The sequence below is a fragment of the Primulina huaijiensis genome, chromosome 4 (genome assembly GCF_012295235.1).
Source record: "Primulina huaijiensis isolate GDHJ02 chromosome 4, ASM1229523v2, whole genome shotgun sequence".
Lineage (NCBI taxonomy): Eukaryota > Viridiplantae > Streptophyta > Magnoliopsida > Lamiales > Gesneriaceae > Primulina > Primulina huaijiensis.
The window spans coordinates 22,301,124-22,315,574 of record NC_133309.1 but is presented as its reverse complement, the minus strand read 5'-3'; the positions used below and the strand labels follow the sequence as shown (position 1 = coordinate 22,315,574).

The window sequence follows — 14,451 nt, the reverse complement described above, 5'->3', positions numbered from 1 at the left end:
CGTCTCACAAGAGACATACTCAACATTTTTTAACAAAATAGTTTACCATGGTGTAATCATTCTAGATTTTAGTTCCTAAACTTAAAAGATATCATACGATTATATTAGTTTATGTCGTTAACTTTATAGTAAAAAATTTATGATATGGTCTAATTTATAAGTCTTTTTAAGGAAAAATTCAGTGATTAAAGTATTATACTAAAATTTTGAGGACTAAAGTATTGTGACAAGGATGAGAGTAGAAAATATAATTTTTGTAAATTTACACAAATTAAGTTGAAATTATTCAAATTTATTATTAAATATGTATATATTTGTTAGAAATATTTATCGGATTGAGGCTAGATCTCAAGCCCTCATTGGATCAAGATTCTGAAACGATGATGTTGAGTGTGACGACAGGGCGAAGAATGCGGGGTTGATCATCGGTGCTACGAGGTTGTACGGATAATGAGCGACTTCTAACAGAGTTCTATACGAAGGGAAGATAAATGAATTGATTTCAAACTGAAATGAGATATTCCAAACCTGTTCAGATATGAGACTGTGTAATTGAGAAGTTACCAAAATTAATCGTGCTTGACTTGGTGTAATTATAAAATTAGTGACCAAAGTTAATTATTTTCAATGGTATAGAAGCGTTTTCTCGTCAACTAGTTCATTTATTAAAAAAATTACAAAAATAAATTCTCTCTCTCAAAGAGATGTCAACAAATATCACAACCCTTGAGACATGAAAAATAATATTAAGAAAATAATAATTTGAAGATAACGTATATAATTCATTGCATTGTCTTACTTTACACCAAAATCTATCCTCCATATCATGCAAGGAATATATATATTGTCACGTTTTGGATCCATATTTTGTCTGCGCGATCGCAAAATGAGTCCCTTATTGGATTACTTCATATTCGTCCTTTTTTTACAAAAATGATTACTCAAATTAATATAAGAGTTCGTTATAATATCTTTTAAACTATTTTAAACTTTTAATTTTTAATCAATGTGAAACATTATATATACTAGTGTACCGACGCACGCGTTGCGTGCTTGTATAATATTTTTTTATAATTCATTTGATTTATATTTAAATGAAGATCAAAATACAATTATAATAAATAATGAGAGACTACACTGTAATTTTGATATATAAATTAAAAAAATAAAAGAATAAAAAAATAATCTCAATAAGAATTGAACCTATAACCTAAACCCAAAAAAACAATGACTATATCCACTAAACTGCATATAACTTACATTAAAATTTTAACATTTTATTAATATATAATTATTAAAACAGAACATGACACCAAAGTTAATTACTCTAAGTGTCTCAACTTTAATAAAATAGTATATATATATATATATAATATGTTCATCTCTTTGTGATTATTTCTCAACATCAGTATGATATGAAAAAATAAATAAAAATTTAAAAACAAAAATCAAATATAATAAAGTAAAATTAAAATTTAATAACACAGAAGACTCATATGAACAAAGAGGCAAACATACATATCAAAACTACATTTTTCTTGAATTTATATTTTTTATTCAAATTTTTGGATAAGTTAATTCAATATTTTTTAAATAAATAATTTGATTTAATATGATAATTCATTATCTTATTTTATATCAATTAAGTATCATATTAAATTTGATAATAATATTAAATTTATTTTTTTTTTTTGGAATTTGTTGTACAGATTTTGTTTGCATCCAAACCCCCACAAATTTTTGTAGGCCCAAAAAAAATCTTAAACAATTAAATTCAGACCAAACAAGGGTTCCTCTTTGTCACAAACCCAATTCAGAAATGCCCAACTTCATACCAAAACATGAGCCAAACCCCATCAAACATTCAAATTAAATGTCCAAGATTTGAAAGAAAAAGGGGAAAAAAGTGAATAAATTCTTCTTCTTTTTTCAGGAACTTATTCTACTATTGTTTGCATTTGGAAAAGTGAACAAGTGATCGATGTTTTGTAAGACCAATTCTTCAGGTTGGGCGAATGGATTCAATAGCACCGTGTTTGGCTTCACGGGAAGAATATTCTTCGATCTGTAAGCTTCGTTTTTGCTCCAAGATTACTCTTATCGTATTGTTGCGTTTAATGTTTTCTTACCCTTTTGATTTGTTGTGGCTATCGTTTAGCGTTTATAGTTGGTTTGTATATTATGAAGAATTATTGGTGCTTATTAGGGTTCGTTAAAGTGCAGATCTTAATTAAATCTCCGTTGGTTCTTTGGTTTTTTTTCCTCTAGTGTTGGTTAATGTAAATCTACTTTTCTGTGTTGGGTCCCATGGAATGCCGTTTCTACATCTTTTCCTTAGCTCTTGTTTCAGTATTTTGATACTTATAGTTTGGTTTTTTTTTTCTTTATTATGGAATCTGTTATAGTGGGTAATGCGGGTTTCTTTTAATTAGAGTGTTGAAGTTAAAGAAAGTTTACTCGATTGAATTTCTCATTTGTGGGTGTAACCTTTGATTATGGGTTTGAAAAGTAGTTTAAATCTGGTTTAACATATTAAATTTACTTTCTTTTGGTTTTAAATGTCCAGGGTTAAGTGAGTGGTATCTCTAGTAAGTTGTGGTTGGATTGAGCTAATTGTGTTTGTATAAATGGCTGATTCTTATCCCGTTGATGGGATACTAGAATTTCTGCGAAGGAACAAATTTGGAAAGGCAGAGGCTGCTTTACGCAGTGAGTTGAGTAATAGACCCGATTTAAACGGGATTTTTCAGAAACTTACTCTTAATGATAATGAGCCAGCTGGTAGTTCAGGAGAAGAAGCGAATGCAGCAAAAGTAGTTGAAGAGGATAGGAAGGCGTTAAGTTATCGACATGGTGGAGAAGGTTTGGATGATTCGAAGATTTTGAGTAGTGCTGAGGCTTCCGACGAGATAATTGTGAAAGAGGTTGAATGTGGAACAAGGAAAAATGCGTCTGAGGGCAAGTGGAAAAGTTGTGGCAGTGTTGGGGAACGGAGTAAGGCCAGTGAGTTTGTTGGAATCGGTGAAAAGAATTTTACCTTCTCCAAAAATGCTGATGATGCCGTGCTTGATTTGTATTCTTGGAATTATAGGACAAACAATGGTCCAGTGCCTTCATGTCAAAATGAAGGTGACAGTGCCAATGAAAATAATTTTCTGGGATTTCAGGTTACTGGGAAGGCATTGCAAAACTCAACTGAGGCTCCTGAGATTTGTAGTGTTAATTCCAAATCTGGGGAAAATTGCTTTGCTACCGAGAAGGGAATGTCTTGGCCTGGTAGTGTTAGTGATTCCATTGTAGAAATGAGGCACAAGAGGAGTGAGAAAAGTGAACTCAAGGAAGTCGATCAACAAAGAGAGCCTATCGTTACAAGCTCTAAAAATGACATTGTGGATAAGTCCTGGTCCAAAAGTGATGTATCCGTCCATCCGCCTTTTCCCATCAAAACTGTTTTTCCCTTCTCCAGGGAAGGTACTTCAACCAGTTATGATTGTCCCATATCCATTTTTGATAAAAAGGAGGAGAAAAGGAAAGTAGAACCGAACGACTCCAGGACAGCTATAAAGGAGCAAGGGGATGAGGTGGGAAGAGCTCTGTACTTTGGGAAGACTCAGGGTGAGCCAAATTTTTTTGATGAATTAGAATTTTGTCTTGCATCCGAGAACCGGAAGGAAGAGTTGCCAAGGCTGGCACCAGTAAGACTTAAGTCAGAAGACAAGTCTTTCAATATTCATTGGGAGGAGAAGTATGAGCGTGATGATAGTGATGCAAAGATTTTAAATGCCGGAAACGCTTATCTCATAGGATCATTTCTTGATGTGCCTCTAGGCCAAGATGTCAATCCTTCAGGTATACACTGAAAACTTCAATATTTAGTTGAGTATTTTCTCTTTTCGTTGTTACTGATAGCACACGCTGTGAGTTTTTCAATCCTGCCCATCATTTACCCCATTAACTCATTTACCCCATTAACTTAAATGCAAACAAATGAAAAGTATTGTCGTGTAATTCACCCCTGTATCAGAAGCGGGGTTTAGCCATTTCTAAACTTATTATTGGATTGAAGACTTTTTGGATGTGCTGAATCTGTGATGTGTACTTGTATATCACTTACTCATTTAAAAAATGCACCCCATTATCTCAGTCCAAAAACTTTCAATATGTCAAATTGTGTAAGAATTAAGATTTGTCTGTTTTGAACAATGCACACCAAAAATTACTTGATCACAATCTTGATGCTACTTGTTGTGAGACACTCTTTCTTATGGTTAGGAACGAGCTCTCTACTATATCTGGAGAGGGAGAACTTATATAAGTAGATGTTGAGCATTCTAAATTAGGTAATTTCGTCATGAGTGCACTGTTGTATACCCTTGTTGAAAGGCCCTTCTCTCCTTCTCCTTTTCAATTTTTTCTCCCCAAATCAATTTATAATTAGAACTATTCAACACTCTTTCCATTCCCACAATCCCACCTTATTATCATTGATAATGCATTTCTTTCTGTCTCTTCCATGAAACCAAGAGACCTCGATATGAATGTCTTGTATTGTTTTATAGGGAAAAGGACAGGAGGGAGTTGGCTCTCTGTGAGTCAAGGCATTACTGAGGATGCTTCTGACCTTGTTTCTGGTTTTGCCACTATTGGTGATGGATTGAGTGAATGCATTGACTATCCTAACGAGTACTGGGACTCCGATGAGTATGAAGACGACGACGACGATGGCTATATGAGGCAACCTATTGAAGATGAGGCCTGGTTTCTGGCTCATGAAATTGATTACCCGAGCGACAACGAAAAGGCTGCAGGTCATGGAAGTGTTCTGGACCTTCAAGAAAGGGAGCAGGCGAAGGATGATGAAGATGATCAGTCATTTGCTGATGAGGATTCTTACTTCTCTGGAGAGCAGTATTCCCTTTCAAAAAATGTCGATCCAGCTATATCGTCTGATGATCCTCTTGGTTTGACTAAGAAGGAGATGTACCACAAAAATAATGAGAATGGCTTGATTGGTCGATATGATGGGCAGTTGATGGATGAGGTGGAGCTAAGTTTAATGCGCTCAGAGCCTGTCTGGCAGGGCTTTGTCGCTCAGAATAATGAACTAAGAATGCTAAGAGATGGAAAGCTCATGAATGATTGTGGAAGGCCAAATCTAGATGATGTCTGCTTGGATGATGATCAACATGGTTCAGTTAGGTCTATTGGTGTTGGAGTCAACAGTGATGCTGCAGACATAGGCAGTGAAGTGCGGGACAGTTTGGTTGGAGGTAGTAGTGAAGGGGACATAGAGTACTTTCACGATCACAGTGGTGGTTTCAATGGATCTAGACACTCACTGCACGAATCAGATAAGAACACTGGTGAAGGATTCAAGAAACAGATGCATAGAACAATGAAAGATAGTTCTGACGATTATGTTAAGTGTGATGACAGGAATGCATGTATACAGGCTAAAAGCCACATGGATGGGGGCTTTTCTTTTCCTCCTCCTAGAGATGGGAAGTTGGTGCAAGCAAGCTCTGGTAAATCTTTGTTGTCAAACAAGGACACTGCAATCAATGATGTGGGTAGAGAGTCTGTAATGGCTAATGGTGACATACTTTTATCAAGAAGACGCAAAAGCAGCAACACTTCTCCGTGTAAGAGTTCAAGGGATGAAACAAATTCTTATAATGGGGAATCAGCAAATTCTAGTCCTTCTCTTTCAAAGTATGGTTATATTGAAAATGAACTTGCAAAGAAAGAAAAGGATGCTTGCATAGAAGATGGAAGAGAAGAAGATCCTTCGGCAATGTTGGAGGATGAGGAAGCTGCTGCTGTGCAAGAGCAAGTGAAACAGATCAAAGCGCAAGAGGAGGAGTTTGAAACCTTCAATTTGAAGATTGTTCACAGGAAAAACAGGCATGCAAACTTTTTTTACTGTCGATCGTATAATATGATCAATAGTCTTCTTTATTTAGAATTAAGGTTTGTATACAAACCCTTACCGCAGTTTGCTATGCTAGTCTTTGCACCGCACCCCTCAAAGATTGTTGTAAACTGAAAATTAAATAGCAGTTCAATATCTTTATAACTTTTTAGTTTTCTGATGATTATATCACAGGTTACATCAAACGTTGACACAGTGATGTTTATTCATAAGCTTCGTGTCTAGTTTTAGTTTAGCAATTTCATAAAAAACTGGGAAATTGGGTTCAATCTCTGGTATGGTGGCAATGTATCATGAGTTGAGTGTGAAGCACACTGTTGACTATATTTAACCTTGTTTCTACTTTCTAGACAACGTAGCTTTATGACTGTTTATGATTGGGGGAAGATATGCAGCGCTGGTTTTGACCGAAGTATTGTGCAAATGTAGCATCATTATCAACAGTCTACAAAGTTAATAACTCTGAAAATGTACCACATGATCGAGTACAGCTTATGTTTATCACCAGGAACCACACACATTTCTATGTCCTAATTAGCCTAGTTGATCATGCTGCAAATTGTAGCTTGTTAGATATTCGATTTAAGTAGCTTTCTTCTGTTAAATGGCATCCTTGCACTTTGCCTTTTAATCTTTGTACGAAATTTAGTTTCCACTATGATTGTATTCATCTCTTTACACCGCCTAATGGTGGAATTCCACTTATTCAAGTCTCTCATTTTTACATCTATAATTTTTGGAATGTGTTTCCTTATTTGTTCTGCTTTTTGTTCAGAACTGGCTTTGAGGAGGACAAAAACTTTAATGTTGTTTTAAATTCGGTCATCGCTGGGCGCTATCATGTTACCGAGTATCTTGGATCAGCTGCATTCAGCAAAGCCATTCAGGCACATGACCTTCACACAGGCATTGATGTTTGTGTGAAGATCATAAAGAACAACAAGGATTTTTTCGATCAGAGCCTTGATGAAATCAAGCTTCTCAAGTATGTGAACAAACATGATCCTGCTGACAAGTATCATCTTCTTCGATTGTATGACTATTTCTATTATCGAGTAAGTTAGCATTTCCTTCATCCCTTTGGCGAACACAACACTTTTCAAGTCTTGAATTGTCAATATGTTATTCTTTAATATATTTTTTTACCAAGTATCCATAATTGTTAATTTTTAGAGCTTGGATCTAAGATTTGAGTTTTGAACATACTTTCTCTTTGTCGGTTACCCCATGGCGTGGCTAGATTTCCTTATTTTCTCTAACCTTCTTGATTTCAAAGTAATTATTTTCTTGAGTTTACCTTCCATGGGAAAAAAAAGCACTGCAAGATGTAAATGTCCAAAATAATTACGTAGAAAGGTTATGTCTGCTTGGCAGAACACGTATTTTGTGTGGCATTGGTACAACCATATATAATTAGCCAAAATAGCCCTTGGTTGGCATTAAAACGAGGGAAAGATTAGTACATGCAATTGAATTTGTTTCCTAAATTTTCTCTTTTCGAGCACACTCACCTAGTTTTAACATGAACTTGATAGAAGTGGTTTGTGGTGACAAGTGCAATAAGCACATGTCGCTTTACCGTCCTTACAGCTGATACACTCAACCATAACCCCATTTGATTGTCAAATAGCCTCAGATCAACATAAGATATTTATTAAAAGCCCAGAAGGCGTGCATCTAGACTAAGACTCATTGCAAGGCTCTTTGAGGCTCTGCCTTTGCACCTCGACATAGGGTAAGGTACAGTCCTTTAACAAAGCGGGCATCTTAACCATAAAGCCCAAGTGTTGGCGAGCAATTTAAGGGTTCAAAGCCATTTATAAGCACAACTCCAGTGTGGAGATAGTAAATCCACGATGAATGCAGTTTAATGAACTTAAATAATAATGTATTTTGTTTTGTTGTTCTTGTAAATACATGTTTAGATTCTAGCAGATCGTTATATAGGGTGCTTCGCTTCAAGAAAGCGCTTGCCTTGCTTTGTGCCTTGCGTCTAGGCTCTAGGATACTTATGAACCTTAGTTTGCCTTGTGCTTCTAGAAACTATGCAACCATAAAACTAGATTTTTTACAAATAATAAGCAATGTCATATCTGGTATGAACTACTCTAGCTTCAGCTTTTCGAAATGGGCTAAAATAGGATTAGCTGAAACAAGACGTGCAACTGCATTGATGAGGCCACTGCAGGCTTCAGAGTGCCTGCTTCATTGTTTTAAAAATGCCATTAACAATAGAGAAATGATTTTGAATTAGGGGCTGACAGGGCTCTCTTCAGCAGCTCAACACATAGATGATAATCAAAATATCACAAACAGTTTATTGTATAGCTTATTGTTTCTAAACAACTTTGAGCGGCATGTTTAGTATATTTGGTTACAATACATAAAAGCTTATCTTCTTGATGAGTAAACAGAGTATCATATGCCTATGTATACTCCTAATACATGTCCGTGCTGCCAATAAAGTGTGTTTCTGTTTGTACGTGTGTAATTGTACGTTTGTAATTATTCATGTTTTTCATGTTTGTAACTGTATGTTTGTAATTGTATGAATGTAATTATTCGTGGTTTAATGAATGCTATTTATGTTTTGTATGCTCATCTAGCTTTTATTGATCTTTGTTCTATATGCAGGAGCATTTGTTGATTGTATGTGAACTGCTTAAAGCAAACCTGTATGAGTTTCACAAATTCAACAGAGAATCTGGAGGAGAAGTCTACTTTACAATGCCAAGACTGCAGGTTTGTGAGACACTTGTGTGCTTGTATCTTTTTTATGTATTCCTCTCTAACTTTTACAGCCTGGATTTGTGCAGTCTATAACTATTCAATGCTTGGAAGCACTTCAATTCTTGCACAGTCTTGGCCTCATACATTGTGACCTGAAGCCTGAGAATATATTGGTTAAAAGTTACAGTAGATGTGAGGTGAAGGTTATTGATCTTGGAAGTAGTTGTTTTGAGACAGATCACCTTTGTTCTTATGTTCAATCTAGGTCCTACCGTGCTCCGGAGGTCATTTTGGGGCTTCCATATGATAAAAAGATTGATATTTGGTCCCTTGGTTGTATCTTGGCTGAACTTTGCACAGGAAATGTAAGCTTTTTTATTCTTAGTTCATTTTTCATCTGCGATCAACTTGGTAATTTCCAGCTTTCTTTTCCCATGCTAAACTATAAACTATGAATCTTGTTTTCTTTTCTTAGATCTAGGTATGCTTATTTGTCTTTTCTTGATTTTGACACTCCATTTGTATTTGGAATTCATTTTGAAATCTTGCGACCTTACCCTTGTAATAGGAAAATTCTTGTTGCTTTAACTAGTTTCTGATTTCCTTCAATTATTGTTTTAGTTGTACTATTCGGAATCTGAGTTCGATGCAGGCTTGTCTTAGGCTGAAAGTTGGGAAACCTAATAGGCTCTAAATTACCTTCATGTGTATAAATTCATCCATTTGCGTAATGTGCTTCATTTCGTGTCTGCTATCAAGTATCTCGCTATTAGAACACTTCCATGATTTTGCTGTTATTATTTTATTATTATGATTTTGACATTGCTTCTTTGGAACTCTAAAATAGAGTTATAATTTTATTCATGTAGGTGCTTTTTCAAAACGATTCTGCTGGCACTCTACTTGCTCGAGTAATTGGAATCATAGGCCCGATCGACCAAGAGTTGCTTGCAAAGGGACGAGATACATTCAAATATTTCACCAAAAATCACATGCTTTATGAAAGAAACCAGGTAAACTCATTTTACGACATGTCTTTACATTTCACGCACACACAAAACTTGTTACTTATGCTAATAAACTGACGAACAGAGTTGGAAAGGATGCGTATTTTAGGGTTCCCAAAGTATGTATTGACGAATGCATGAATGATTTGTATTGCTGTTGTACTCTTTTTCATCATTTAATCGCTTTGATCATTTTCAGGACACTAACAAACTAGAGTATTTGATACCCAAAAAATCATCCTTGAGACATCGGTTGCCAATGGGAGATCAAGGCTTCATCGACTTTGTTGCTCATCTGCTTGAAACAAACCCAAAGAAGCGGCCTTCTGCAATGGAGGCGTTGAAACATCCATGGTTACAATATCCATATGAACCAATATCTTCTTAACAATATGAAATTCTTGGATGCATTATCACCTATGAAGGTCGCCTTGGAGTGCGCGTCCATTCACAGGATTGGAGTAAATCTCCCTCTACCACCCGGGCTTGCTCATTGAATCAACGGGGTTGTAAATTTCAAGTGCCTGCTCAATCATTAGGTTTGATTTTTTAACTGCTTGTTGATCTTCCTTTATCCCACAGCCAACTTGTCTTCTCCTTTATCACGACTCAAATGTTGTAACCCGCCAAGCAGTATTTACGGGTTGGATTGATTTTTCCATCTTATTTGGTGGAAAGAAAAGTCTTACACTCCTGTTGTAAATGATGTGTGATCTAGGAATTGTATTAGCATGGTAAATCTCAGAGAAAAATCTGTTGTATTTATCGAGAGATTGCTCAAAAAATTAGTGTCTGGTGTTATTTTGAGTCCTTTATTTGTACAAGTGATCTTTGAAATTGTGCTGTGCGTCATTCTGTGAGCCGGAGTGCCTGAGTTTTCGCCTGGTGGATGCCAACCTTCATTTTTCGTTTAGCTAACTTTTAATTGCATCTCACTTATCATTTTGTGTTTCAACTTTTGTTAAATTACTATATGAAGTAGGCGTTATGTTAGTTAGAGCTGTCAAAACGAGCTAAATATGTCAGACCGGTCCGGCCTGTCACGTAAAATATGGAGTGTTGGAAATATTTCGACCTACTAAAATATCGGGTTGGCTCATCTCATAACAAAATATGGGGATTGAGTTGGTAATTTTCGATTTTGGTCGTCTATGACTTTTTTCGATGACATGGAAAAACATGTACTCAGAATAAAAATTTGTCATTTCTCGTCAAATATGATTGAGCATGAAATCATTGACAATATTGTGGTTATTAATTTCTAATTTATATATTATTTGGTGTCACGATGGACCAACGAGATAATCATATTAATATTAATTTAAAATGTTATTAAAACCCATAAAATTTTAAAGTATTAAAAATATGTTAAATAATTTTTTTTATTAATTATAAGAATTTTTAATTAAGCAAAAGTTGTTTTTAAATTTTTATACCAAAATTATTTTACAACATACAATTGATTCAGAGCTATCATCCTAACTGAAAATAATTTAAAAAATATAAATTTTAATTAATCATCCAAAAATCTAATAAAAATTATAATTAAAGTTTTTAATTTTAATTTTAATTCTAATTTGAACTTTATAAGTTTTTATATTATATAAAAATTATGTGTATATATATATATCTATCTAAAATCTAAAATCTAAAATTACATATAAATATATTACTTCAATTGTGAATTTACTTATATGTCCTTGTTCATTTAAATTAGTAAATTAAATTAATATGTCTTTTTAAGAGTTTTTTTTATTCATTGTCCATCTTAGATAGATTTGGTCTAAATTTTATGTCAAAAAAATTATTTATATACATTTCTTAGTCAATTTTTGTGATTGATTGTCCATCTTAGATAGATTTGGACATTAATACACATTCTTCTTTCTTTTCTAAATTTTATGTCAAAAAAATTATTTATTTACATTTCTTAGTCAATTTTTGTGATTGATTGTCCATCTTAGATAGATTTGGACATTAATACACATTCTTCTTTCTTTTATAAATTTTATGTCAAAAAAATTATTTATTTACATTTCTTAGTCAATTTTTTTTTAGAAGTTGATTTGTAAATATGAATTAATAAAATCATATATTTCTAAAATAAATATAGTTACTGAGATCATCAACATCTATGATTGTTTGCACATGGTAGTAATATCGTTATATCCATGAATGAGCTTATTTTTCCCCCACACATATTACTAATAAAACATAGATGTTCAAACAGCATGAGTATTATTTATTATATCCATTAATTACTACGTGGCAATATAATATTTCGTTTAACGTATACATATGCATAACACAATTCTTGCCTTATTATTCAACAATAATATATACGTTATCATTGTATATGCTCACACATTAAAACCATGGTAATGCTAATTACACCACACTTTGGATCAACTTAATTGTAGTCCATATGAACCATTTTCGGTTATCAAAATGTAATAAAGCCATATAGTAATAAATTTAAATTTAAAAAACTAAGAGGAAGCAAATGATGTTTATTAATCATAATGAGCAGAAACTCTTCGTGTACTTTTCCAAGAATATAAGACTTGAACGAATCCAATTTATCGGGATCACTTTTATCTCTGCAAAATCTATAGAACTTTTCTGATGTCGCTTATAACTAAGAATAATGCAAGCACGCATCAACCAGATGTTATCGCTCTAAATGATCTCTAGCGAAACTCAAGTCATGTCGTCGTAAAAATCGATGTCTTGCGCCAAGGTTACGAAGTTACGACCAAACAAGGCACAAACACAATTCGGAAAATGATATTCATTGACGAAGACTTTTTAAATTATCACAAAAATACATTTACAATTTCTTGCAGCATGAGGCTTATTAATATCAACAAATGGGGACGCCCTCGTCGTCAATGAAGGCTTGCTAATGAAACAACTAGAATCTCAACTAGAAGGCATATATATATCTGTTTATGATTTAGGAAAATCTCAGATCAAATCTTCTGCAACAACTGTTATATTTTTCAATCCCGTTTGTGAAAATAGGGAAAAGGCAAACTCATGGTACCCAGATTTATGTGCATATATTAATCTATATGTTTTCGTCATGTTAGAGAATAAATACTTAAAGAAATGATGCAGAATACGACACTTGTAAAGGACATCTCTAATCGAAGGACAAAATATGTCACAATTATTGATTATATACATTTGAATTAACATGTTTAACCATTTTAAACCTTTCAATTTTTACCTAACCTTTTAAAGAAACTCAAAATCTATAGGTTGCTCCCGGACGTAAACGGAATTCAACTAAATGATCTTTGGATTAAAAAGATGATGAGGGACTCTCAACTCGTGACTATACATGAGATTTCAACCAACCGAGAAACTTTAACAAATGTTTGCTCAACATTATACTTTATTTCACTATTCTTTACTATATATTTATTCAATATATATAATAATTATTCAAGCTTTAACATTTTTTTAAAAAACACATAGCAAAGGTAATACAAATAGACATTACTCGGTTACATGTAGAATGCCTACTATTGCCTTCAAGGTATCATAAAGGAGATTGAAAATACCTCATGTCCATTGTACGATGCATGCAACCATTGTTGCGAAGCCGTTACAAAGAGTCCAAACGACGTGAATTGCACCAAATTAGATGTTGTCGTAGTTCAAAGGTAGTGGCATCCCCCCACCTAAACTTTTTCTAAGCTATCGTTGAAAATTTATTAAATACTCAAGAATTTTAAAATTCTACAGGTATAGGTTGACAATGTTGATTGAAGATGGAAATTCTATTGCAAGAAATAACAATGTTTGAAGAAGTTGCAATGTCGTTCATTGGATGTCCTTTGGAAGATTACACAAAAAAAATATAACGAGGTAATGTTATCATAAATGACTACTAAACAACTAATATTACTAAACGCAAATAAGAGCTTACTACTTTGTTTTGAAAATTTGTACCATGTAGCCTGCTGGAGAAGCAATTAAAGACAATCCACTGAGAAAACTCAACAAAAACACTCATAAATTCCTGCTCAAGTTGGATAAATCAGTAAAGACAAAAGACAACATTCTAGATATCATAGTTGATGGGGTAGAAAAACCAGAATATCATTTCCAAAGTAAGGACATAAAAGACATTTCAACACTAGTCAACGAAATCACAGCTGCTAACCAAACACACAAGCAAAATGGCAATCAAGCTCAAACACTGGCACAAAAACGTTTGTCAAAGAGGAAAACTGAGAGGCCTGATATAATCGATCTTTAAGACAATGAAACTTTTAACACTTATACAAGAAGATTGAAAGCGAATGAAGCTAATAAAGCAAGGCATTCATGCAGTATGAAGATAAAACAAGAACATTAGAGTGAATGAGTTATGGTTTTTAACAACGGATGGTTCCAGTGCTTATGTCTTATATTAATGCATGCTATCTTTTAGTTTTTGGTTTACGTCCCTTGTGTAATCCTTTGTTTTGTTGTTTGCAACCTTAACTGAAAATTATTATCGTACTATATCTTATATAGACATGATGTCTTATTATTATATAGATTTATCTCTCTATTGTTTAGTTGGAAAACTTTTGTCAATGAATTGCTTACTCTATAATAATTATTGCACAATTATTGAAACATATATCTCATTTTATATCCCCACGTGCATCGCACGTACACCTACTTAGTGTGTGTGTGTGTGTGTGTGTGTGTATGTATATATATATTCTGTACAATTCGATCACTTGTGAGCATGGCGGAAGGAGAGGATCGCTCTTCCCCGCT

At 33.8% G+C, this 14,451-nt stretch overlaps 1 protein-coding gene across 1 annotated transcript; it reads left to right on the top strand.

Moving 5' to 3' along the window:
* Positions 1-1,751: 1,751 nt before the first annotated feature.
* On the top strand, positions 1,752-10,582 carry LOC140975449 (uncharacterized). The gene is made up of 8 exons (XM_073439165.1): positions 1,752-2,067; positions 2,567-3,849; positions 4,560-5,904; positions 6,708-6,987; positions 8,567-8,674; positions 8,749-9,027; positions 9,532-9,675; positions 9,869-10,582. The coding sequence occupies exons 2-8, from the start codon at positions 2,628-2,630 to the stop codon at positions 10,055-10,057; spliced, it is 3,567 nt and encodes a 1,188-aa protein (XP_073295266.1). The 5' UTR covers positions 1,752-2,067; positions 2,567-2,627; the 3' UTR covers positions 10,058-10,582.
* Positions 10,583-14,451: the final 3,869 nt, after the last annotated feature.

Coding starts and splice junctions, on each gene's coding strand:
- LOC140975449 (XM_073439165.1), top strand. CDS start 2,628: ATGGCTGATTCTTATCCCGTTGATGGGATACTAGAATTTCTGCGAAGG. Junction 3,850..4,559: donor CCAAGATGTCAATCCTTCAG/GTATACACTGAA, acceptor ATTGTTTTATAG/GGAAAAGGACAGGAGGGAGT. Junction 5,905..6,707: donor ATTGTTCACAGGAAAAACAG/GCATGCAAACTT, acceptor CTTTTTGTTCAG/AACTGGCTTTGAGGAGGACA.